The sequence below is a fragment of the Felis catus genome, chromosome B4 (assembly GCF_018350175.1).
Source record: "Felis catus isolate Fca126 chromosome B4, F.catus_Fca126_mat1.0, whole genome shotgun sequence".
NCBI classification, from domain to species: Eukaryota; Metazoa; Chordata; class Mammalia; order Carnivora; family Felidae; genus Felis; species Felis catus.
This window is the reverse complement of record NC_058374.1, coordinates 134,778,305-134,805,255: the sequence shown is the minus strand read 5'-3', so window position 1 is coordinate 134,805,255 and position 26,951 is coordinate 134,778,305. Positions and strand designations below refer to the sequence as shown.

At 44.2% G+C, this 26,951-nt stretch overlaps 1 protein-coding gene across 4 annotated transcripts; it reads right to left on the bottom strand.

The window, feature by feature from the left end:
* Positions 1-1,041: 1,041 nt before the first annotated feature.
* Positions 1,042-26,862, bottom strand: XRCC6 (X-ray repair cross complementing 6). 4 transcript variants are annotated; one of them, XM_023257529.2, is made up of 13 exons: positions 26,725-26,862; positions 26,017-26,100; positions 21,153-21,265; positions 16,771-16,909; positions 16,297-16,551; positions 15,550-15,733; positions 12,576-12,762; positions 11,138-11,306; positions 10,263-10,424; positions 8,191-8,320; positions 7,184-7,284; positions 2,559-2,672; positions 1,042-1,457 (listed from the first exon to the last, which is right to left on the bottom strand). In XM_023257529.2, exons 2-13 carry the CDS (start codon positions 26,090-26,092, stop codon positions 1,261-1,263), a joined length of 1,827 nt encoding a protein of 608 aa, XP_023113297.2. In that variant the 5' UTR covers positions 26,093-26,100; positions 26,725-26,862; the 3' UTR covers positions 1,042-1,260. The 4 variants fall into 4 exon arrangements, with proteins under 4 accessions (XP_023113297.2, XP_044918376.1, XP_023113300.2 ...); XM_045062441.1 differs by lacking the exon at positions 2,559-2,672; XM_023257532.2 differs by lacking the exon at positions 21,153-21,265.
* Positions 26,863-26,951: the final 89 nt, after the last annotated feature.

Sequence of the window (26,951 nt, the reverse complement as noted above, 5' to 3'; positions counted from 1 at the left end):
TGCATCCTCCATGGATGGCTGGAGATTCAGGGTCTGTAGGCCGTGTGTCTTCCAGGACTAGAATGAGCATCTCATGAGATATATGACGGGTCAAGTTACTCTTGTAAGAGATTTTCACTTTTGGATTCTTTGTTCTCTGAGTGTTTAAGGTGTTTTGTTTTTACTTGGAAAGCAGATATTATATTCTTGTTTGGCTTTCTTTCCTTATGTGGGGGAGAGGGAAGTTAATTCTCCGATGGGAAGAGATGCTTTTGAGGATTAACTTCCCTCTAATTCTTCAAAAGCAATAGCAGCAACAAAGAGAAGTCACCCTGCTCCTCTTCCCCTTTTCCTAATGCTAGGCCCTCTCCTCACCCTACCACAGCTTCCCTGAAAAAACACGAGGAATAACTCCTTTCACGTATGCTGGAATCCAAATTCTCAGGACAACAGAAAATGTATCTTCATGTACCTGAATGTCACGTTAAGGGGAATGCAGCATGAAAGGGGCTGCCAGTCACTCATGAAGCAAATGGTACCAGAATTAGAAATGTTCCATTCTTAGTGCTTCTGAACTCTGATCTTTAGGTCTATATTGACACAGTGAAAGGGAAAACAGGTGGGGGGGGAGGGGGGAGCAGAGGATGAGAATATTGCTGGGGCTTGTCATTCCTCAAGTATGTCTACCTGTCCTTAATTGTCACATTCTCCCCTGCCTTCACTGATACTTTATTGCCACGATGATGATGTGTTCCTAATGGGAGAGCAAATAAAGCCAATAGCCAATGGCAGGTGCTCTTTGGATGTGAGACAGACACATCTTTCTCTTTCATACTAAACAACAGTATAGGGGCACCTGGGTGGCTCAGTCAGTTGGCTAAGCATCTAACTTCGGCTCAGATCGTATCTCACGATGAGCTCGAGCCCCACATCAGACTGTCTGCTGTCAGCACGGCGCCCGCTTCAGATCCTCTGTCCCCTCCTCTCTCTGCGCACCACCACCCCCCGGCTTACACTCTCTCAAAAATAAATAAAAATATGGAAAAATAACAAATAACAGTATATAGTACAAAGTTAGAGCTCTTTATTCAGACAGTAAAGCCCAGCAAAGTGGGAGGGCTATGCTGTCTCCATGGCAACAGAAAGTCTCATAAATGTAAAGTTCCTGGCTTCTATCAGACAGACTCTTCCTGGCCCAGAAGAAACAGGTTTTAACTTGATGAGAACAACCCAGGCAGCCTGGCAATAGTACAGAAGGGTGGCTAGCTGTTCAGTCTCTGGTCAGTTCTTCTGGAAGTGCTCAGTGAGCATGTTCATCAGCTCCTGCTTCTTCAACCCGCCCTTCAGCCCATACACCCTGCAGACTTCCTTCAGCATGGGCACAGTGAGCTTACCCAGCGTGCCCTTGCTGACATGGGCCTTCAGCTCCTCTTCAGATAACTCCACTTTGGGTCTTTTGCTTCCAGAACCTTCATCATCTGGGGAAAAAGGTCAGGAGGGAGTGATTGGAAATGCTAACAGTGGCCCTTCTACAGTCTGGGCTGCAGTTAACCATTTTCCATAAGCTGGGATGCCCAGGGGAGCGTGTTTTGATAAGGTAGCTTCATTTAAGCATAAAGTCAAAACCATATCAGACCTAGAAGGAAGTTCCAAGTAGTGCAGTTGCCATCGGTTTACCCAAAATTGGTGCTCAGTCTGGGGAAGTCATTCCTTCCTTCGTTCAAAAAGCATTTACAGAGCACCGTGTCAAGTACTAAGGCGCCATGCTAGACGATAAGCAAGTGCAGACTGAGTGAGATAAACAAGTAAATCCCTAAAGTGTGCACATGTATGAAGAGCTATGGTAACAGCTCACACAGGGCACTAGGAGTCACTTTTTGGTTTGTTTGTTTTTTATAAATGTTTCTTTTGAGAGAAAGCATGCACACGTGTTTGTGAGAACAGGGGAGGGGTAGAGAGAGACAGAGAGACAGAGAGAGAGAGATGATCTCAAGCAGGGTCCACACTGTCAGCACAGAGCTTGATGTGGGGCTCTAACTCACCAACTATGAGATCATGACCAGAGCCAAAACCAAGAGTCAGATGCCTAACTGACCAAGCCACCCGGGGTGCCCCTAGAGGAGTCACTTCTGAGGAGAAGAGAGAAGGCTCCACGGCCACCAACCTAGCCCCTCACAGCTCCATTTCCTTGTAAGGCTGCAAGTTCGAGCCCCACATCGGGCTTTGCGCTGATAACACGTATTCTCTGTCTCCTTCTCTCTCTGCCCCTCTCCTGCTAGCACTTCCTCGCTCTCCCTCTCCCAAAAATAAACATTAAAAATTTTTAAATTAAAAAAAATTAAAAACCAGTTCCTGGGTCGCCTAGGTGGCTCAGTCAGCTAAGTGTCTGACTTCAGCTCAAGTCATGATCTCACGGTTCATGAGTCCGAGCCCTGCACTGGGCTCTCTGCTATCAGCACAGAACCTACTTCAGATCCTCATTCTCCCTCTCTCTGCCTCTCCCCTGCTTGCACCCTCTCTCTCTCCTTTTGGTCTCAAAAATAAACTTAGAAAAATAAATAAATAACCCAGTTCCTCACCTTGTTTCCTCTTGGAAACGTTTTCTTCAGGATTATAATCAGGTGGGTAGACAAGCTCCTTAAACTCATCCACCAGGGGGCCGAGTCTCTTATCTATTGCTTTAGTTTTAGGCACTAGAAAATCAAAACACAAGAAGAATGAGTCAGGTGAGTCACAAGCCCTGGCTTCCTGTCCAGTTCCAAGTCTACAGGGACCAGAGGAGAAAGCACCTAACTGCAGGGGTTGAGGGAAGTCAGGAAAGGGTCCAGGAGGAGACAACTAACCTGGTCAAGAACACATTCAACAAAGTCTTCCTAATATTTACCAAGTACCTTCTAACAATTGAATTTAATGAGCACTTACTACAGCCAGGCACCCTTCTCACTGCTTTAAACTTATTTAATCCTCTAACAACCTCTAGGGTAGGTAAATTTGTTTCCTTGTTTTATAGAGGAAAGCAGAGAGGTTAAACAACTTACTCAAGGTCAAACAGCTGGGAGTAATAGAGTTGAGAATGGGGTTAGATTCTGGGGTTTCAAACAAGAGTCCATGCTCCCAGTGGGATTACAGTCTAGTCAGGGTAAGGAGGCAGTAAAAACATAAACCCAGTGGCTGGCAATGCCGTGATGGAAGGGACCAAACAAAGGCACACTGGAACACAGGAGGGGTCAGGAGAGATTTTCTGCAGCCAAGTCTGCAAAGCTGAGTGTTCTTCCTCAGGCAGGGACTATTCAAAGCAGGAGAAGGCACAGGGTAAGAGATAGCAGGTAACACGCAGCTTGAAGGTAGAATGTCAGGAGTGTAGGAACGGTGAGGAGGCTGGAAAGGCGATCATGGCAAGGTCACGGAACCTGTGAATGCCCACCCAGGTCTTAGACTTTATCCTGAGAGCAGTGGGGAAACTCTGAAGGGCTATGAGCAGGGGAACAACATGATTCCAATTACATTCCAATTACATTTCCAGTTTAGAAAGATCATCCTGGGGTGCCTAGGTAGCTCAGTCAGTTGGGTGTCTGACTTCAGCTCAGGTCATGATCTCACAGCTTGTGGGTTCGAGCCCTGCATCAGGCTCTGTGCTGACAGCTCTGAGCCTGGATGGAGCCTGCTTCAGATTCTGTGTCTCCCTCTCTCTCTGTCCCTCCTCTGCTCATGCTCTTTCTCTGTCTCTCAAAAATAAATAAACATAAAAGAAAAGAGAAGAAAAGAAAAGAAAAGAAAAGAAAAGAAAAGAAAAGAAAAGAAAAGAAAAGAAAAGAAAAGAAAAGAGGAAAGGAAAAGAAAAGAAAAGAAAGAGAGAAAGAAAGATAGATCATCCTGAGCTGTGTGTGGATGGGAGGAGGGTGAGACAGAAGGCCAAACCTGGGGTGAGGGTGGAGGGGATAAGGGACCATAAAGTGGCAGAATTGATAGATGTACAGATAGAATGTGAGGTGTAGGGTGGCCAGGGGAAGGTGGTGACCAGCTGGGATGGCAGGAGCATTCCCCAGGACTGATACAACAGAAAAAAGATATCTTTGGGGGAAAGACAGTATTTTTGTTTTCTTTGTTACCTAACCATTATACGGTTTGTTGAGCTTGAGACCTGAGCTGTGTCACTTCAAGGACAGGCATGAGGAGACGAGTATCTCATCATCTCCTCATGTGGCCACGTTTCCAAAGTATTAAGGGAAGATCCTGCCGCCTGGTGTGCCCAGAAGGCACAATGTCACAACCAACCTGGGCTCCTGCTGAGACAGAAGCCCCATGTTCCAGACTATAGGAGTCTCTGCGAGAGCTTTGGTTCTCAACCTGGCAACCAGCTGAGACTTTTAAAAAATACCGATGCCCAAACCCCACCCCCCAGAGATTCTGATTTAAGTGGTCTGGGGGTGAGGCCTAAACCGCCAGATTTTTTGAAGTCTCCTGGATGATTCTGTTGTACAGCCAAAGTTGAGAACCAGTGTGCTAGAGGTTAAGAGCAGGTCTCAGAATAACCTGGAAGGCTTGTTGTAAGACACAGGTTGCAGGGGCCCAACCTGAGCTTCAGATTCAGTCAGCCTGGGAAAGGGCTCAACATGGGCATTTCTGACAAGTTTCCAGGAGACACCAGTGCTGCTGTTCCAGGAAGCACACTTAGGACCACTGGTGGAGTCTGAGGAGGCCACGTGGGGAGAAGTGAAGTGACAGAGAAACATAGGGCCCAGGATCACCTAGTGCACTCGCTCCCATGTTTAGAGGAGAAAAAAAGGGAAGCAGGTCCAGCAAAGGTGTCTTAGGGCACTGTCGGCTCAGGAGAAAAACCAAGACAGCATGGTGTCACAAAGCCAAACAGAGAAAGTGAGAAACAGTTGTGAGTCTTCAGGAAGTTATTTATTCAAAGGAAACCATATCCTGTGTCAGAGGGAAGCAGATACACATCGGATTGGAAACGAGTGAAGAACGTAAAAGAACGAGCGTCAAAGAACAAGCGTCAAAGGGGTCGGGTGTCTGAGCGGTGGGACACCTGGGGCCTGCAGCAGCCATCACCAGGCAGCTGCAGTTCCGGCCAGAGCCCGAGACAAAGGGTATGGCTGGAGACAGGCTCGGGGGTCACAGACATGAGGGATACAGCAGGCTGGGGGAGCAGCCAAGATAACCAACAGAAAGGGAGAGCAGCGGGGCTGAGGACAGAAACCTGAGCCCCTGGAGTTATAGGAAACGTCAGAGCAGCCAAAACTGTTTTGAAAATAGAGGCAGGAAGAGCAAACACAACTTGCAGTAAAATTACAGGACAGGAGCCAGAATGGAAGAGGCCACGGCCCCGGTGAGGAAGAGAGAGAACGCTGTGGAATAAAGGGGAACAACTGTGTTTTGAGCACTTCCTGAGAGTCAGGACCGAGACGGTGTCAATAGCTTATAAGAACAGTATCGGGGCGCCTGGGTGGCTCAGTCGGTTGAGCGTCTGACTTCGGCTCAGGTCATGATCTCACAGTCTGTGAGTTCGAGCCCCGCGTCGGGCTCTGTGCTGACCGCTCAGAGCCTGGAGCCTGTTTCAGATTCTGTGTCTCCCTCTCTCTCTGCCCCTCCCCTGTTCATGCTCTCTCTCTGTCTCAAAAATAAATAAACATTAGAAAATTAAAAAAAAAAAAAAAAAAAGAACAGTATTGCTGTCCCCGTTTTACCTATAATGAAACCGAGTTTCGGGTAGATGAAGTAAGATTCCAAGGCTACTCCAGTCAGTAAGTGGCAGAGCTGGGATTCAAATCTGTATCAGGTATTTCCAAAGCGTATGTCCTTCACCACCTTGCTGGAGACCAGGCAACTTACTCCCTGATTTATCTAAAGGCCATCAAGAAAGATGGCTGCTTGGGGCACCTCGGTGGCTCAGTCGGTTGAGCATCCGAACTCTTGATTTCGGCTCAGGTCATGATCTCAGTTTGTGGGATCGAGCCCCATGTCAGGCTCTGTGCTGGTGGCACGGAGCTTACTTGGGATTCCCTCTCTCCCCCTCCCCTGCTTGTGCCCTTTCTCTCTCTGAAAAGTAAATTCACTTAAAAAAAAAAGATGAGCTGCTTAATTCCAAGGTTCCTGTTGGGCTAGATCCGGCTAACAGTCACCACCATAATACAGGTACAATAGCTTTTACGTGTCTAGCACTGGGACTGTTTTGTCTAGTAAAAAGAGACCATTAATAACTGGGAAGTAAGGGCGCCTGGGTGGCTCAGTCGGTTAAGCGTCTGACTTCGGCTCAGGTCATGATCTCGTGGTCCGTGGGTTCGAACCTCACGTCGGGCTCTGTGCTGACAGCTCAGAGCCTGGAGCCTGCTTCAAATTCTGTGCCTCCCTCTCTCTCTGCCCCTCCCCCGCTCACACTCTGTCTCTCTCAAAGATAAACATTAAAAAAAATTTTTTTTTAAATAATAATAATAACTGGGAAGCTCAGCAGACCACACTAATTGTTCTGATCTTTTCAACCTCTGTTAAGAGCCTTCATTAAATCCCATCTGTTGCCTAGCTGATATTTACCTGTATCACTAAACTGTGTGTGTCCTCTTACGAAATACGTAAGAGAACCACAATCAAGAAAGGGACTGGCAGCGAGCTCAGAGCTCAACTGAGGCAGCCAGGCAAATCTCCCCGATGCTGGGTAACAAGGATCTTCTGAGGCAGAGGCTACAGTCTGATGGAGAGACAGGAAACACAGTGGTGCAGAGCGAGGGCTCTGGGCCAGACGCACTGGATTCTAAACCTGGATCCACTGCTCACTACTTAGTGCCTTGGAGAATTACTACCTCCTCTATTAAATAAGGACAACGGTGCCTACCTCATAGTTACCAGAATTGGATGAGTCAACAGCTAGGACCAAGAGTGCCTGGCACACAGTAAGCACTCAATAAATGTTATAGGTTATTATTATTTTTTTTTTTACTTTTACCAACAGGTAGTCATGAGGGGGCCTGGTTCAAAGGCAGGTTGCAGAAGCCTGGCACACTCTCCTCCTCTTATGGCAGAATGAGCCAAATCTCTTCTTTGACAGTCTAAGCTGGCCTAGAAAATCTCTCAGAGAAGGCTGGAAAAACGAGGTTGAGTCTTTGCAGGATGCTAGAAAACGCATCCGTATTTCCAGTCCAGAGCGAAACCGTTACGAAAACCTCCCATGGAAAGAGCTCAGTCCCAGCCTTCTTACGTGTCAAATCCACTGCCTGTTCAGGCTCCATCAAATCCAAAGCCAAGGCCTCCAGGTTTCTGAAGTGCTGCTGCAGCACTGGGTTCTCAAAGGCGTCACTTCTAGTAAAACAGTAACATAAATAAATTGAAGCATTTAAACATGAAAAAAAAATAATAACAAAATTAAATAAACCCAACTGAGATACCACAGGCCCAGGGTCAGCTGAGGAAAAGAGCCCAGATAAAACAGCTGGGAGTCTTGTCTCTGGAATCAACTTTTCTCTCTCCAATTTCCAATGTATTGGAATCCAAAAGCCGATCAAAAAAAAAATTTGGGGGGCGGGGTGTGCCTGGGTGGCTCAGTCAGTTAAGCATCTGACTTCGGCTCAGGTCATGATCTCACAGTTTGTGAGTTCGAGCCCCACATAAGGCTCTGGGCTGGCAGCTCAGAGCCTGGAGCCTGCTTCGGATTCTGTGTCTCCCTCCCTCTCTGCCCCTCCCCTGCATGTGCTCTGTCTCTCACAAATAAAAATAATAATATTAAAAAAAAAATTTTTAACACTTTATTTTTAAGAGGCAGAGAGAGACAGAGCACGAGCAGGGAAGGGGCAGAGAGAGAGGGAAACACAGATTCTGAAGTAGGCTCTGGGCTCTGAGCTACCAGCACAGAGTCTGACGCGGGGCTTGAACCCACGAACCGTGAGATCATGACCTGAGCCGAAGACAGATGCTTAACGGACTGAGCCACCCAGGTGCCCCTAAAAGCTGACTTAAAAGCTAACAATCCCTGCCCATCTGTCTGTCACTGGAAGCTGTGGGCAGAGAGAGAAATGGAGAAGGCAGAGCCATGGAAGTTAAAAAAAAAAAAAAAAAAAAAAAAAAAGACAAAGGAGAGGTGGTAGGAGATGGAGAGAAAGAAACTGAATACTTTTTCTTCCCACGCTCAGCAGCAGCATGGGAGTAAAATAATCCTCTCACCCCAGGAGACAGTTCCAGAACAAGGCCTGACACTAACCCACTACTCACCTGTAATTGAAACGGAGCTTCTGAACAATGGCCTTCATCTTGTCTATCTGCTCTGGATTTGCCATGACTTTTTCAGTAAAGGGCACCTTCCGTTTATCGTCGGCATAGGGTAAGAAGACAAGCTGGAAGCCTGAAGAAAGGACATTAGTTTCCCAAGATTTGACTCAACAAACGGTTTTAGTTGTGGAGTCGCCATTTGTCTCTCAACTTCACACTCACCCTTCTATGTCCCATGATGCTGGGGCTGGGACCCTGCCAGCCCTATTTCTCCTCTATCAGCTGATTCCCATTAGCAGCCTCCAGAACAGAGAGGGAGGCGGGAGCCTCCCACACCTGCCGGTTCCTGCCGGCAGTGGCCCGGCCAGGGCTCTTCAAGGGCCAGCAGCAGCTGGATCCAGTCTCCAGCTTTCTGGACACACCCAGAGCCAGCTAGACAGTGCCCCCTCCCTGGAGGGCTGAGACCCAGCTCCATCAGGCCCTCCTCTGAGCCTCAGCCTCTCCCCTCTGTTCCCCCACCGCCTCCACACACAGAAAGTAAAGAGGAAGGGTTATCAGGCCGATCTTGTTCCAGTTTTCTGTCAGGTTCTAAAAGGCTGCAAAATCTAGACTGGAACCGACTGATGCTGCCAGGTGAGGGGCCCTGGCTAGCAATGCCCACGACACTGAGCAAGAGGAAGGAGCAAGTCCCTCTGCTCTCCTCTGCCCTACAGTCTCGCTCTAAGCACTCACTATTGACGGAGCCTCATTGCGAGCCAGCTGGCAAAGGAGGAACCCGAGTTGGAGAGTCTCGGCCTCGGCAGCACAGAGCGTAACAGGAGGAATTTGGAGCTGACAGACAAGAGTTTACTAACTGATATGCAAAGCTATTCCTCAGCATTTTGACAACCAGGGCTAGAGATATAACATATTCAAAGAGTTACTTTATAAAATTCATTAAAAAAAAAAAAAAGTTGGGATTTCTTCTTTTTTTTTTTTTTTTTTTAATGTTCATCCATTTATTTTTGAGAGAACAAGCAGGGGAGAGGAGACAGAGGGAGAGAGAATCCCAAACAGGCTCTGAGCGGTCAGCACGCAGCCCGACGTGGGGCTCAATCTCACTACTGTGAGATCATGACTTGAGCTGAAATCAAGAGGCGGACGCTTAATTGACTTAGGCTCTCCACAAAATTCATTTTTATTAACATGGCTAAAAAAAAAAGAAGACTACCTTCTCTTGGCTACTTTGGGCTAGGCACTTGTACATTTATTAACTTATTTCAAATGTGACACAACCTGAAGAGAAAGGTGTTCCAGAATTCTCATCTTTACAGGCAAGGAATATAAACAGAAAAGTTAAAATTATTTGCCCAAGTTAGCCAGGTGACGTGTGGCAGAGACGGGCCTGAAACAAAAGAAAGTAAACTTTTCCACACATAAGAGTAAGATATGGTCAAGTATGACATCAAAACCCATGGTCTTTCTACGACACATCACTGTCTTGGTGTATGCAGAAGATAAACCAAACATTAAACATTGCAAGGGTGGGGCGCCTCAGTGGCTCAGTCGGTTGAACGTCCAACTTCAGCTCAGGTCATGATCTCGCGGTCCGTGAGTTCGAGCCCCACGTCGGGCTCTGGGCTGATGGCTCAGAGCCTGGAGCCTGCTTCAGATTCTGTGTCTCCCTCTCTCTCTGCCCCTCCCCCATTCATGCTCTGTCTCTCTCTGTCTCAAAAATAAACGTTAAAAAAAATTTTTTTTTTGAACATTTCAAGGGTGCCAAAGAATTGCTTTTAGTAAAGAAAAGTATCAGCAGTGAGCTATCAACTTGGTCACTAACCTGCCAACAGTCCCTGTGCAGCCAATTCTCGACTATGGCTGTAGAGCTGCCTTGTGCAGCTGTACATGTTGTGCACTGCACAACCATATTTGGCAGCTTTACCTGGCTCTGCATCTGTGTCATCTGTGAAACCCTGAAAATGCACAAATGCCCCATTCCTGGAGACTATGGTTCAGCAGGTCTGAGTTGGAATCCTATGAGTGATTCCAAAGTCTGAGCAAAGTTCAGTAGCACTGAAAGTATCTCTTCCACATACCTGGGGGAGTCACCTGAATTTTCTGGTCATCCAGCTCCTCTTCCTGTGGCAACAAGACCACAAAATAAGGAGGGGTGTTCCGACGGGGGGTGTATCTGCACACCGCCATGACCTCCTTCTCCAGACACTTGGTGAGTAGAGCACTGAACAGAGTTGAGCTCCCTAAAAAACAAACGGCCCAAGGATCTGCATCCCAAAAGTATCTCCTTTTTTCCCTGGTAGCTCATGTTATAAGCCTACAATTTCTCTCCCATTTTCTTAAAAGGGCTTGTGATACTTCAACAAGTGAGGTGTGAGAAGCCCAGAGCTGACGAGCAGCAGAGGCACAGAAGGGAAGAGAAAGGGACTAGATGCCTCGAATACCCCATTTAGAGGTGTGAATTATTAACATTAGTTCACTTTTACTATATTTAGGCTGACAATGTAAGTAAGCCCCAGTTACTAATGAAAGCCAATCAGGTCAAATCCAGGGGGTTCATTAGCTACAGCACAGAGGAATAGAGGTCTGGACAGCACAAACCCAACGACCTAATTCGTATCATCTTTAATTGCCAACACGAAGGAAGAAACTGGTTTTTCTTCTTTGTTAACTCTGTATCTGATGCCTCAAAGAAAGAATTCCATAGGAAGTAAGTTTTAAAAATACTAATTCCATATCTCCCCCGCCACCCTCCAGATACTCACAATGCATAGCAGTGTATTATAGGTCCTAAAGAAATCTCTTTGACTTTGTTTAGTCCCAAATTTCCAAAGCTTATCTGACCAGAAACACTTTCAAAATACCCCCTTAAGCCGTCCTATCCAGTTTGCAGGCAGCTCGCTCGGTAAACTACCTTCTATTACTCATTCATTTACCCTTGATCGAAGTCACATACCATTTACCAGGGACTCCTCGGGGTACACAAAGAGGGAGGGCCTCAGGTAATGGTGCTTCTTCAGCATTATCAAGGGCTTGAAACCGATGAGAATCAAACCTGGTTCATCAAACCGTTTCAGCTCTTCTGTTTCCTCTTTCTCTAGCACAATCTGACGATTCCCATAGATCTAAAGGAAGGGGAACACGAGGGCCACATAAAGCGGCTACGTGGAGATACTTAGTTGATCCTTGGTTGGTCCTTACCTTATGCAAAAAAAATCTCAGATTCTCTCCCACATTTTGTGTAATTAAAAAGGATGACTCATTCGATTTTAATTGTAGATACCAAATCATTCCTCAGATTGCACAAAGGTGAGAGAATGAGGGAAGACAACGTTCTGCGTTCTCAGTCTGTCCTTCTGATTACGAAAGGCATACGTGTATCATTTCAAAGCATAGGAGAAAATTTCGTTTGGGGAAGGGAAAAAAAAACCAAAACTCTCCCTAAAAAAGTGCAGTTTACATCTAACATACTTCCTTCATTCATCTCCCTAGTTGATTCTAAAGCATTTTCTGCTACCATACGCAAGCAAGGAATTTAACTATTAGAACAGAATGCAGAGTGGTCAGGGCTAAAGTTTCCACTGACATCTCTTTCAAACACTGGCTCTAACTTTCTAGCTCTCAAGGTATTAATGATCTAGATGCCTGGCTGGTTCAGCCAGTGAAGCATGTGACTCTTAATCCTGGGGTTGTAAATCCAAGGCCTACATTGGGTATAGAGATTACTTAAAAATAAAATCTTTAGGGGTGCCTGGGTGGCTCAGTTTGTTAAGCGTCTGACTTTGGCTCAGGTCAGGATTTGTGGTTTGTAGGTTTGACCCCCACATCAGGCTCTATGCTGACAGCTCAGAGCCTGGAGCCTGCTTCGGATTCTGCGTCTCCCTCTCTCTCTGCCCCTCCCCAACTCGTGTTCGGTCTCTCTCAAAAATAAACATTAAAGAAAATTTATAAAAAAAAGATAAATAATTAAAAAAAAAAAGTCTCTTAAAAAAGATGATCTAGAGGCACCTGGGTGGCTCAGTTGGTTAAGCAACTGACTTCGGCTCAGGTCATAATCTCACGGTTCATGGGTTCAAGCCCAGCATCAGGCTCTGTGCTGACAGCTCAGAGCCTGGAGCCTGCTTTGAATTCTGTGTCTCCCTCTCTCTCTGCCCCTCCCCCACTTGTGCTCTGTCTCTCTCTCTCTAAGATAAATAAAATGTAAAAAAAAAAATTAAAAAAAAAAAAAAAAGATCTATATGCCATAGTTCCAAACAGTAATGGCTTTATGCTTTAACAGCTTAGCTACAAAGATGCATACATACATGAAAGACACTTAACTAGTTAGGCTGATCAATGTCTCCCTCCCTATTGACTCTTCAATGGGACAAAACTCAGTAAGAAAGCAGGCCTACCTGAGACCTCTTGGTGTCACTAGGCAGAAGCAAACTGCCTGTGTTTACATTAAATGTCCGGGTCTTGGTTTTCACTGGTTCATTGGTTTCCCGATAAAGTCTCACTGGAGGAGGTCTGTAAGCCTTCTGGACCAGATTATAAATGCCGACAGTGAGCGCTATATCTTTGCTGAGTTTAAGCTTCAGGCTGGAGGAGAGAAAAGTATAAAAACAAACAAACACGGGACTGAAAGATTATGCTTTCCTAGCTAAATTCTACTCTCTCCAATAATCCAAATTCTTAGAATACAAATAGAATACATTTTAATAATACAGTGGAGTTTGCTATAACATTACCTCAGGGTCTACACCACAAAAACTAGTTTCAGGATTATTAACTACTTAAAATAATGATAAAGAATGCACTGTAATAAAAACAAGGGTTATTTTTATTGAGCCCAGCACTGTACCATCACTTTATAGCTATTTTCTCATTCAATCATAATAACCCTGTATTATATGATCTATTGTTTCTGCTTGTGTCTAGTATCCCCGCCCCCTTTTATTATTTTTTTTTATTTAAAAAAAAATTTTTTTTAACATTTATTTATTTTTGAGACAGAGAGAGACGGAGCATGAACGGGGGAAGGGCAGAGAGAGAGGGAGACACAGAATCGGAAGCAGTCTCCAGGCTCTGAGCCATCAGCCCAGAGCCTGACGCGGGGCTCGAACTCACGGACCGCGAGATCGTGACCTGAGCTGAAGTTGGACGTTCAACCGACTGAGCCACCCAGGCGCCCCTCCCCTCCCCCTTTTAACAATGAAACCCCAATTTTTCTTTGGGAACCACCCTTCCCCCACTGCAGTTTTGGGGGAATGTTAATCAAAGTACTATACCCTCCTCTGGCCAAGTGGTGGGCGTATCTGGCCTAGGCTTAAGCAGTCAGACCTATTCTCCTGACAGTCTAGGTCATAAGCGGTGCCCAAGGAAGGACAAGGTTGCAGGGGATGCTTTATGACAGTGGTACCCTGAAGACACGGTCATTAGTTCTTGCTATCTGGACTCCTCGTGCCACCCTCGTTCCTATACTGATCACCCTGTTCAGGCTTATAACATCTGAAATTAGTCAAGAGCCAGTGTCTGTTGTTTATCACCCAAAAACCTCATTACTGTTCTTTTTTACAGTTGAAAACAATGAGGCTCAGAGAGAGGTTATCTAACTTCCCCGAGGACAGACAACTAATAACCAGATTGTTAGATTATCTTCTGTTTTTCTTTTCATGTTCATTTTATTTATTTTTATTTATTTTTTTAATGTTTATTTATTTCTGAGACAGAGAGAGACAGAGCATGAACGGGGGAGGTGCAGAGAGAGAGGGAGACACAGAATCGGAAACAGGCTCCAGGCTCTGAGCCATCAGCCCAGAGCCTGACGCGGGGCTCGAACTCACGGACCGCGAGATCGTGACCTGGCTGAAGTCGGACGCTTAACCGACTGCGCCACCCAGGCGCCCCTTTGTTTATTTTTTTTAATGTTTATTTATTTCTGAGACAGAGAGAGACAGAGCATGAGAGGGGGAGGGGCAGAGAGAGGAGGAGACACAGAATCCGAAGCCTGCTCCAGGCTCTGAGCTGTCAGCACAGAGCCCGACGCGGGGCTTGAACTCACGGACCACGAGATCACGACCTGAGCTGAAGTCGGACGCCAACCAACTGACCCGCCCAGGCGCCCCAAGGACTTATACGTTTAATTACTATTTTACCCTCCCTGCCATCCCCACCAAAATGTGTACCAGATTTCCAAATTGTAGTTAACAACACTCCACTACTTCAGGAAGGGAGAAGAGACGCTAGGGTGCTTGTCTGAGAAAGGAGAAATTCCTAAGGAGGAAAGGAGAGCCAACTGCCACATGACAGCTGTGGCAATGAGCTGGTTTGTGGTTTTCCTACAATAATCTCATGGGCTTTCTAGGAGAATTGTCAGTAATCGCTTGAAAACTGCTCAAAAACTACAATGGTCATATTCTCGTATGTTGTAGAAACTAGTCTAAAATGAAAGCCTGATGTGAACCTTCAGAAAACAACACAGGGGAGCCCTTAGGATTCTAATGCCAACACTCTCTAAAGATAATCTAGGGTGCCTAGGTGGCTCAGTCGGTTAACTGTCCAACTCTGGATCTCAGCTCAGGTCATGATCTCACGGTTCATGGGTTTGGGCCACACGTCGGGCTCTGCACTGACAGTGAGGAGCCTGCTCTCTCTCCACCCCGCCCCTGTTAATGCTCTCTCTCTCTCTAAGTAAATAAATAAACAAGAAAAGAAACAAAGAAGATAATCTAACAATCTGGTTCCTATTGGTCTCAGGTTTATAAGAAATCAGAATAACTTGGGGCACCTGGGTGGCTCAGTCGGTGAAGCATCCAACTTCAGCTCAGGTCATGATTATCACGGGTTGTGGGTTCAAGTCCCACATCGGGCTCTGTGCTGACAGCTCGGAGTCTGGAGCCTGCTTCCAATTCTGTCTCTCTCCCTCTCTGCCCCTCCCCCGCTAACACTCTCTCTCTCTCTCTCAAAAATAAACATTCAAAAACTTAAAAAAAAAAAAAAAGAAATCAGAATAACTTGAATAACTTAACAACAGAGAAAATAACTAGCACTTTCTGAGTTTTTGCTCTATACTAAGTATTGCTGTTATCCACAATTTCCAGAGGAGAAGAAAGCAGACGATATACTAGTGCATGCAACTGAGGACAGCGTTAGGCCACAACTGTTTACCCCAAGCAAGCAGAAAGCTGTGTTATTTTGGAAAACTAGCGTACCAGCTCTTTCCAGAGAAAAAGAAGCAAACAGCTTGTCCATCCTGAAGTAAAGCAAGTGTTTTAGAGGAAGACAGTGAGGCATAGCCCAGAGGTAAGTATTCAGGGAGGTCAAGGCAATGCGGTGCTTAAGATTAAGTAGGGGACTTGTGGGCAACTAGCCCAGGTTCGAGCATACCTGGAGAGCATGCGCTTCTTGGTCTCCTTGGCTCGAACCTTCCTCAACAGGTCTTCCAGCTTGCTCGACTCTTCAAAGTGAACCCCTAGGTCCTCATCGTCTGCTACGCTGATGATATCTCGGTAGAACAAGGATATGTCAAAACCCCCAGGTTTCTTCAGGTGCATCAAGTCCAGGAAGATACCTGGGGCAAGGACAGCCAAAAGTGAGGGGAAAACAAACAGTTTTCATCAAGTGAGAATTTTTTTCAGTTGAGCTGAAATATGCAAAGAACTCGTGGGATTATTAACGTTTTCAGGACTTAAAGAATCAGTAAGGGAGTCAGCTGCTATAATGACAACTTACTCAACCCACTGCCACTCCTGGTAGCATGAAAAGTCAAGAAAAGCTCACTCTAGTGGAGCCCTTCAGAAAGCCAATGGCCTAAGGGCACCGGGTTTCAGGTCGTCATCTCATAGTTTCGTGAGTTCGAGCCCTGCATTGCAGAGCCTGCTTGGGATTCTCTCTCTCTCTCCCTCGCTCTCTGCCCCTCTCCCACTTGAGCTGTTTCTGTCTCTCTCAAAATAAATAAACTTAAGAAAAAAAGAAAGTTAATGGCCTAGTTATTTTTAGCAGGAATGTTATACCTGTGTAACTTCATTTTATTCTTGTATTTCACTCTGAATGGTGAAAAGCAAATGTTTGACATCATCTATAGAGAAGTAGTAAGATTAAGTGCCAACTTAAAAGATCAGGGAAAATGCCAACCTGTGTCACGGAGATCCCCAGCTTTGGTCCTGGCCCGGCTGGCTCTGGCACTGTCATTGCCATGGGGGTCATCTTCATTGGTGAACAGCATGATCCTCTTATGGCTCATCTTGACCTGGACATCGCTAAAGAGGTTGGCACAGACCCACAGCACTTCACTTAGTGAGTAGTCAGATCCATGGCCAATGAGATCTTGGAAATGTTTTTTCCCCTGCTCCCCCTTAAACTGGTCAAGCTCAAGCACTCGCTTAGCACCTGATCAGAGACAGGAAGTCAAACGGGCAGAAAAATCAGAATGGTGTCAGTGCTGCTTTGCTAAGGCTAAAAGAAGGGCCTAGGGTCCTATTCTCACCCCGGAGGTGTTTAACCCACAAAGTCCTCAGCCCAGGATCTACCTCCTTCTCCACGCCCCTCTTTGTCCAGGGTAGTGACCTTCCAATGTAAGGGAAAAGCTGATCTTAGAATACTACTGACCTGGATTATCCAACTCCTGTAAGACGTAAATATTTTTGAAATTCACTGAATTTTTATCTTTCTCAGTACCATAGAACACCACCGCCAAGAGATCTTGATTACTGCTTATGATCTTATTGGTATACACACTCTGGATACACTGATAAAAATCAAAATAAAATCCGATTAACACTTAACTACTCACCACTAAAATTAAGCTCCATAAGTGCCTTGCACGTCGTAGGTGAATTTATACATGGCATTAGGTTAAGGAATGACCCGTATCTTCAGGAAAGTCATGAATCAGTGAGAGGGATGGGCATATATATTACACTATAACAGAAGGCAGAGTGTGGTAAGTAGATAACAGAAGTATAAGCAGTTCCTACCATAAGAAATCAGAGAATTAAAAACATATATACTCAGGGAGGAAATTCTGCTATAAGGGGGAAAAACAGCCCAGTACTGGAATCAGAAAATCTGGATGTGAGTGAGTCCCACTAATGCCATTTACTTAACTGACTGAGTTTGAACAGGCCACTTGATCCCATCCCTCAAGTAGCTTGATACCAAGAAACAGAATTTACATACATAAAATAATTACGTATATAAAAGGTTTAGGCTAACAATAATTAGATGTGACCCAACAATAAATCCGTAACTACCAGCAGCATTTTTTTTTCCTAACAGCATCTTCTGGAATAAAATGTGCTTCATTACACAATTAAATACACCAGTATTCCAGGAAAGTCCTATCTACCCATTTAAACTAAGGTCAGCATCAGGGCACCTGGCTGGCTCAGTCGGTAGAGCTCGCAACTCTTGACCTCAGGGTTGTAGGTTCAAGCCCCACGTTGGGTGTAGAGATTACTTAAAACTAAAATTTTTAAAATAAATAGATAAATGAGAAAAGAAACTAAGGTCAGCATCGAGTAAATCAGGGTCTCATAACAGCTGGTCAGTCCTTTGACCTACTTAATTCTGGGAGGCATTGACATGAAGTTTCTGAATGTGCAGAGCTGAGAAATAGAGAGACCGTGGCGACACCCCCAACCTGCCCCCATGCCTGGCTGAAGACTCTACCCAGACTTCCTCAAAAGTAATTCTCTCCCTAAACGCAGAACTTAAGGGGCGCCGGGGTGGCTCAGTCAGTTAAGCGTCTGACTTGGGCTCAGGTCACGATCTCATGGTTTGCAAGTCCCAGCCCCGTGTCGGGCTCTGTCCTGACAGATCGGAGGAGCCTGGAGCCTGCTTCAGATTCTCTGTCTCCGTCTCTCTGCCCCTCCCCTACTCGCTGTCTCTGTCTCTCTCTCTCAAATATAAAAAAATAAAACATAAAAAAAAATTAATAATAAATAACACATGCAGAACTTAAACTGTGTCTACTCACTGACAACAATCTGCATCGCAAGGAGTTATTCCTGTAAGTATTTTAATCTATTATCTTTTTCTTGAAGTATAGTTGACATGTTACAGCAGTTCCAGGTGTATAACATAGTCACGTGACAAGTCTACACGTTATGCTTTGCTCACAAGTGTAGCTACCATCTGTCACCATATAATGCTATCACCATACCATAACTATATTCCCCCTATGCTGTATTTTTCATCCCCATAACTCTTTTTTTTAAGTAGGCTTCACACCCAGCACAGAGCCCAACACAGGGTTTGAACTCATGACACTGAGATCAAGACCTGAGCTGAGATCAAGAATCAGTCGCTTAGGGGCGCCTGGGTGGCGCAGTCGGTTAAGCGTCCGACTTCAGCCAGGTCACGATCTCGCGGTCCGTGAGTTCGAGCCCCGCGTCAGGCTCTGGGCTGACGGCTCAGAGCCTGGAGCCTGTTTCTGATTCTGTGTCTCCCTCTCTCTCTGCCCCTCCCCCGTTCATGCTCTGTCTCTCTCTGTCCCAAAAATAAATGAACGTTGAAAAAAAAAAATTAAAAAAAAAAAAAAAAAAGAATCAGTCGCTTAACTGACTGAGCCACCCAGGCGCCCCTCGTCCCAATGACTTTTAATCTACTTTGAGGAGCCTATAAACGTTTACAAAAATCTGTGAGGGCTTCTTTTAGGTTCTAAGAATTAAGAAAAAAAAAAAAAAGAATTTGAGAAAATGTTTTTTCATTGCTTATTAAATACATTATACTTATCCGTGAATGTCTCAATTATTTGCTATATGATACTACATTTTATTCTGGGTTCTTTTTTTATGTTTATTTTTGAGGGGGGTGCAGACAAAAAGGGTTCTTTAGGCATTGAGGTTTCTAAAACATTTTTTTAAGCTTGAATTTATTTATTTTTAAGAGAGAGACAGAGAGAGAGCAGGGGAGGGGCAGAGAGAGAGACAGAGTCCCAAGCAGGCTCTGCACAGTCAGCGGCATGTTACTCAGGCATCAAGGTTTCTAAAAACCCTTTGAAATTACGTGCAGAACTATGACTGCATCTTTTTGAAGAGAGGGTACACAGCTGTCATCATATCCTCAGAGAGGTCCATGAGTCCAAAAAAGGTTAAAGCAGTGCTCCTCAAAGAGTAATCTCCAAGCTAGTAACAGCAGCATCACCTGGGAACTTGCTGGAAAGGCAAATTCTTGGTCCCAGCACTAGACTTTTACAGAATCAGAAATTCTGATTGTGGGGTAAGTCCCTGCAGTCTGTGCTAGCTAACAAGCCCTGTGTGGGATTCTGAAAAACGCTGCTTTAAAGTTAAAGTTAAGGACTGTTCTCATTTTTTTCTAGATGCAAGATATTCTGATTTGCCCAAAACAAGAACTGCTTGTATACAAATTAGAAAGTGAGAAGCTTCTGTTTGGTTCCAAACTCTAAAAATATACGATATACAATAAGTCTTTGTAATTCTTCTGTATAAAGAAATGGTAATCTTTTTATTCTTTTTTTTTTTTTTAAGTTTATTTTGACAGAGAGAGAGAAAGAGAGAGGGAGACAGAGAGAGAAAGAGAGGGCAGGCGCATGAGCAGGGGAGGGGCAGAGAGAGAGACAGAGACAAAGAGAGACAGACAGAAAATCCCAAGCAGGCTCTGCCCTATCACTATGGAGCTTGATGCAGGGCTCGAACTCATGAACCAGGAGATCATGACCTGAGCAGAAATTAAGAGTCAGACACTTAACCGAATGAGCCACTCAAGCGCCCCAAGAAATGGTTATTTTTTTGAGGCAAAATTCATATAACAAAATTAAACATTGTATTTTAAAGCAGACTCCATGCCCAACATGGGATTTGAACTTACAACTCCAAGATCAAGAGTCTCATGCTTTAATGAATAAGCCAGCCAGGCATCCCCAAATTAACCTATTTTATTTTATTTTATTTTATTTTATTTTATTTTATTTTATTTTATTTTATTTTATTAATGTTTTATTATATATCTTTGAGAGAGAGAGAGAGAGAGAGAGACAGAGTATGAACGGGGGAGGGGCAGAGACAGGGGGAGACACAGAATCCAAAGCAGGCTCCAAGCTCTGAACTGTTATTACAGAGCCCGACACGGGGCTCGAGCTCATGAACCGCGAGATCATGACCTGAGCAAAAGTTGGATGCTTAACTGACTGAGGCACCCAGGCGCCCCGCCAACACTTCTTAGTGTCCTTTTTTTCCTCTCTATATTATAGCCATGCTAGTGACTTGTGATACTTCACTGTGGTGTCGGTTTGCTTTTCTCTAAGGACTACAGATGTTGTGGGTCTTTTTGTGGGCTCCTTGGCCATCTGTGTATCTTTAGAGAAATGTATATTCAAGTCCTATGCCCATTTTTTAAAAAATGTTTTAATGTTCATTTTTGAGAGAGAGGGAGAGAGACACACAGAGCACGCATGGGGGAGGGGCAGAGAGAAAGGGGACACAGAATCTGAAGCAGGCTCCAGGCTCTCAGCTGTCAGCAGAGCCTGACGTGGGGCCTGAACCCACGAACCGCGAGATCATGACCTGAGCGTCCTGAAGTAGGACGCTTAACCAACTGAGCCACCCAGGTGCCCCAAGTCTATGTCCATTTTTAAATTAGATTGTCTTTTTGTTGTAGTATTTTTCAACCACAGGTAATACTCAACTTCCAAATACCAATTACAAGAAGACTCACTTCGACACCGTATCTGCTGGAACTTTCTTTCTTCGTTCACACACCTCTACAGGAGGAGCCTTCCTGTGCTACCAGAGCTAACACAGAAGGTGGGAGCAACGTATTACTAGGGTCTGAAGTTCAAACACAAAATAAAACAGGCCTGTTCTCCAGCACTGCTACCCTTTTTTATCTCAGAGTATAGGTAGCATTCCTGGGAGGCTAACCACTAATTATCATTCACCAACAAATTTTCAGAGTGCATAATTTTTAAAGTGGTGTTAATAATTTTTTCTTTCATTTCTTTTTTTAAATTAAATAAAAGGTAGTCTTACCTGGATGCTCATGTCAAAAGGAGTCAGTTCAACTTCACTCTGAGATTCAAACATGGCCTTAGAACCATCAACCAAAAAAATCAAACTATCTCTTCCTGAATATGTATATTCTCCTATGGGGGAAAAAACAGGAGAAAATGTTTGCTCTTGTGCTCATATTTATGATGTTTATTATTACTCATATAAAATAGAAAAAATCCAATTACAATGCCCACTCTCCTCCCAAGAGTAACCACTATCCTGATTTTTAATAATCATTTCCTTACTTTCTTTATAGTTTTATCGTCCAAGTGAACATTCCTGTCTAAATTTTTTTGTTAGTGTTTATTTATTTTTGAGGGGGGGAGGGGCAGAGAGAGAGAAGGAAATAGAGAGTCTTTAACAGGCTCCAGGCTCCGTCCAAGCTGTCAGCACAGAGCCCAATGGGGGGCTCGAACCCATGAACCGTGAGATCATGAGCTGAGCCCAAGGCGGACACTAAGCCTACTAAGCCACCCAGGCACCCCCAAGTGAACATTCCTAAACACTAGTTTTGACTTGGAAAAAAAAAAATGTTTTTGAAGCCTCTTAATCTATAGATACCCTTCCATCTTTTGTGTGTTGTGTTGAAGAACCAGAATGTTGTGTTATGTACAGTTTTGCACATTATGGATTTTGCTGACTGCATTCCTTTGGTGTAGACAGACACAGTCCTCTGTCTTTTCTACTGAGGACCTAGAGAGGCTTCGTCAGATTCAAGTTTCCTATTCCCTTTTTTGCCATCATAGGCGATGTTTAGTTTTGTTTTGTTTTGTTTTTTTAAAAACACATAAAATATCTGGTTGTCTCCCTTTTTGACACTGCTGCTTTCTAATACAATAAATGTAATTGCCCATCTGTAAAACAACATGATTATGGGTCAAGACTCCTAAACAAAAATTCTACCTTGACCCAGTGAATTCTACCTCTTAGCAATCAAAAGAACATAAGATATGAAAAATCCCTTATGCAGAATTTTCCACAGTGTTGCTTATTAAAGTAAGAAATTGAAAATAACTGGGGCGCCTGGGTGGCTCAGGCAGTTAAGTGTCTGACTTCGGCTCAGGTCATGATCTCACAGTTCATGGATTTGAGCCCTGCATTGGGCTCTGCACTGACAGCTCTGAGCCTGGAGCCTGCTTCAGATTCTGGGTCTCCTTCTCTCTGCCCCTCCCCAACTTGTGCTCTCTTTCTCTCAAAAATAAATAAACGTTAAAAAAAAAAGAAGAAGAAAAGAAAAGTTTTAAAATAAAAATAAAAGTATTGGGGAGAAAAAAAGAAATTGGGTCACCAGGGTGGCTCAGTCGGGTGAGTATCCGACTTTGGCTCAGATCACCATCTCACAGTTCGTGGGTTCAAGCTCCGTATCCGGCGCTCTGAGCTGACAGCTCAGAGCCTGGAGCCTGCTGCAGATTCTGTGTCTCCCTATCTCCCTCTGCCCCTCTCCCCACTCATACTCTCTCTCTCTCTCACAAAAATAAACTTTAAAACATTTTTTAAAAATTGAAAATAACTAAAATGGGGGCACCTGGGTGGCTCAATGGTTGAGCATCCAGTTCTTGGTTTAAGTTCAGGACATGATCTCACAGTCTATGGGTTCAAGCCCTGCATCTGGCTCCACGCTGACAGAGCAGAGCCTGTCTGGAGTCTTCTCTCTCTCCTTCTCTCTCTGATCCTCCCCTGATCTCTCTCTCACTCTCTCAAAATAAACAAATAAACTAAAAAAATTATTAAAAACAAAAAAAAAAACTAAAATGTTTAACAGGAGGCAGACTGAATAAATTATAGTACATTTAAAATGACTTATGAAGACAACATATATATAATTACATGGAAAAATATATCTGTAATTCATTAAGGAAAAAAGGCAGAACTCAAAATTGTGTATATATGCTTAAGATTCTCTGTGTATATGGGAATGCAAGCTGGTGCAGCCACTCTGGAAAACAGTATGGAGGTTCTTCAAAAAACCAAAAATAGACCTACTCTACGACCCAGCAATTGCACGACTAGGCATTTATCCAAGGGATACCGGTGTGCTGTTTCGAAGGGACACATGCACCCCCATGTCTATAGCAGCACTATCGACAATAGCCAAAGGATGGAAAGAGCCCAAATGTCCATTGATGGATGAATGGAGAAAGAAAATGTGGTATATATATACAATGGAGTATTACTCCAATCAAAAAGAATGAAATCTTGCCATTTGCAACTATGTGGATGGAACTGGAGGGTATTATGCTGGGTGAAATTAGTCAGTCAGAGAAAGACAAATATCATATGACTTCACTCATATGAAGACTTTAAGAGACAAAACAGATGAACATAAGGGAAACAAAAATAACACAAAAACAGGGAGGGGGACAAAACATAAGAGACTCATAAATACGGAGAACAAACAGAGGGTTACAGGAGGAGGTGTGGGAGGGGGGATAGGCTAAATGGGGAAGGGGCACTAAGGAATCTACTCCCGAAATCATTGTTGCACTATATGCTAACTAATTTGGATGTAAATTTTAAAAAGAATAAAATTAAAATTAAAAATTAAAAAAAAAATCAAGCAGATATTCCTCGCTATTTATACAATAAATAATAACATTACTAGTAATGTTTAGTTGAATTTTCACAGATTTTTTTGAATTATCAGAGCTGATTTTTTATACTATCTGGTCTACCTTAGAAGACTTATAGTCTTCTATAGTTATAGAAGGTGCTATAACTTCAAATATACTTTTTTCGACAAGAACGTTTATTCAGGTTTTAACTTAGACACCACTTTCTTCAGAGAAGCCTTCCCTGACCACCCTAGCTAAATCAGTACCATTCATTCTCTATTACGAAATGCTAATTTTACCTTTGTCACTGCCCTTATCAATACTTGGCATTAACTCATCTACTCCTTGGCCTGGCAAGATCCTCAAAAGTAAGGACTTTGTTTACCCCATTGCCAAGAGCAGTGTCAGGCCCCACAAAGAGCTCATGCTTGACCAGTTGATTGCTGTGTACTAACAGACGGTTTCAAAAGCAAATAGTTACGTGAATTTCATGTTTACGTTCTACTGGTGTGACTTTTACTTTTTATTTAATTCCAGTATGGCTAACATACCGTGTTATTTTAGTTTCAAGTATACAATATAGTGATTCAACAATTCTATACATTACTCAGTGCTCATCATGATAAGTGTAGTCTTTAATCCCCATCACCTATTTCACCATGCCCCCACATACTTCCCCTTTGATAACCATCAGTTTCTTCTTTATACTTAAGAGTTTGTTTTCTTATTTGTCTCTTTTTTTCTTTATTCATTTGTTTTCTTTCTTAAATTCTATCTAAGAGTGAAATCATAGTATTTGTCTTTATCTGACTTATTTCACATAGCACTATACTTTCTAGAAATATCCATATTTAAAAAAAAAAAAGATTCTCTGTGTATGTATGTTTAAAAAAAAAATAGGGTGCCTGGCTGGCTCGGTCAGTAGGGAATGCAACTTTTTTTTTTTTTTAAACATTTATTTATTATTGAGAGAACAGACACAGAGCATGAGCAGGGAAGGGGCAGAGAGGGGGAGACACAGAATCCGAAGCAGGCTCCAGATTCTGAGCTGTCAGCACAGAGCCCGACACGGGGCTCGAACTCACAAACTGTGAGATCATGACCCGAGCCGAAGTCAGTCGCTCAACCGAGCCACCCAGGTGCCCCTAAAGCATGCAACTCTTGATCTCCAGGTTGTGAGCTTGAGCCCCAAGATGGGTGGAAAAATTACTTTAAAAAAATCTTTCAAAATTACAAAAACTAAAATAAAATTTTTTTTAATTTAAAAATAAAAATGAAATGAAAAATATATCACTATGATTAACTATAAAAAATCAGATACAAAACAAAACAAACAAACAAAAAAAAAACAAAACCCAGACACACATAGTTAGGAAATATAAAAATGAAAGATCTATGAAGGAAAAATGCAAAATGCCAAAATGCTGGTAGTGGCTGTATTAGGGTGGTAGAGTATATAGATTACAGTAAATTTTTTCTTTTATGTTCTAAATTTCCTACGTTTGTCCTTTTTATTTACTTTTTAAATGTTTATTCATTTTTGAGAGAGAGAATGTGAGCAGGGGGAGGGGCAGAGAGACAGAGGGGGACAAGGGATCCAAAGCAGGCTCCAGGCTCCAAACTGACAGCCGTGAGCCAGATGTGGGGCTCAAATTCACCAAGGGTGAGATCATGACCTGAGCCAAAGTCAGACACTCAACCAACTGAGCCACCCAGGTGCCCCTGTTTCTCACTTTTAGTAAAAACACTTTAAAATTGTCTTACCCAGGACTTAAATCAACCAGTATGTAAATTACATGTACCCCTTATTTCTCTTCCTTTATCCTTTGTCTTACTGTCTTGTCTGAACATATACTCCCAAACCTGGAGGCTGTGGCGAGGGAATGACTCTTATAACTGTGTTGCTAATGTTTTCTCTTTGGTTGCTGCAGTTACTGTAGTACTACAGTACTACTGTATTACTACTGAGGTCCTACGATGAGTAAAATAACTTTCCTGGGTGAGGAAGGGTCTTACCTGGGCCACCTAAAGTGACTCAAAGGATACCAATGCTCGGAGTCAGTTATTGGAGCTAATAGATGTCAAGCTACCAGTACCCAGTAAAAAGTTCAAGACTAGGAATGTCCCATAGACTAGAGCAGAATCTGAATAAAAGAGTCTAGGGTAGCTCTGCAAAGTTCAAAGGGAGAAAGCACTGGACATTGGGGAGAGAAGGGTGAGCCATGAAACAGCAGAAATAGACAGGGAAAGGCTTTCTTACACACAGAACAGCAAAGGTTAAAACCACTTACCACCTGCTTCAAGGCCCTCTTCTTCTTCTTCTTCTTCATCGCCTTCGTTTTTGTAATAAGACTCCCAACCTGACATAGCGTTTACTGCTCACCCGGTGAAATAAAGTTATGATCAGTAACAAGCAAATTTAAACCTAAAAAATATCGAATCCTAGGCTCCTAAAGTCTCGAGATTATTCGTGAGGAATGTGGAAGCGGATCCTGCTGCCTCCAGATCTCTCAGTGATTGAGATCCATTAGTCATGGGCCTCATTCCAGCAGCAGCTTCACTGCAGCTATCCCTTAGGGCCTTTTTTGGGCTGGTGGTGTGCCCGGGTGGTCCTCTGATTGGTGTGCTGGGGCAGCCCAACCTGGAGGTCCCGTCTGGCCTCCGGCACCAGCTGGACATTCGATATTCCTGCTCCAGAATACTCCGCCCTCCAGCGAACCCACTACTCTACATCACGCCCAAAAATCTCCCCCAACACCTCCTCCAGCCACGCCCAGCGGAGTCTCAAACGTAGGTGGGCCTCAAAGGCCAGGTGCCGCCCCCTACGGAAGACGGAACTGGGACCAGAAACTGTCTCTACCACGCAGGTCCGCACGCTTTGTGCTGGCCCTGCTCCGCGTTAAGGCTAGAAGGACGCGCAAGACTCAGAGAGCGAAGCAGGCCGAGGGCAGCCCTGGCCGGAAAGCAATGCACGCAGACAACACTCGCAAACCGCCTACCTTAGGTGCAAGGAACAAATCAATTTGGACAGAAGGCGGAGTACCGCGCACGCACGGGCTCTAGTTCTCGCTCCCAATCAACGTCCCCTACGTCATCACGCACAGTGCGCGCATTTCGCGTCAAATTGACACGCCCACCTCCACCTTCCGCTTTCCACAATCTTCCCTAGCTAACCTATCCAATCTGCGAAAGCCCCGCCCCTTCTTGCGAAACCCCGCCCCTCGCC

Excerpts from the sequence above, each read along its gene's own strand:
- XRCC6 (XM_023257529.2), bottom strand. The coding sequence starts at position 26,092 with ATGTCAGGTTGGGAGTCTTATTACAAAAACGAAGGCGATGAAGAAGAA. Across the intron at positions 16,552-16,770 it reads ACAGGAGTTGGATAATCCAG|GTGCTAAGCGAGTGCTTGAG; the intron begins GTCAGTAGTATT and ends GTCTCTGATCAG. Across the intron at positions 1,458-2,558 it reads CGTTTCCAAGAGGAAACAAG|ATGATGAAGGTTCTGGAAGC; the intron begins GTGAGGAACTGG and ends CTTTTTCCCCAG.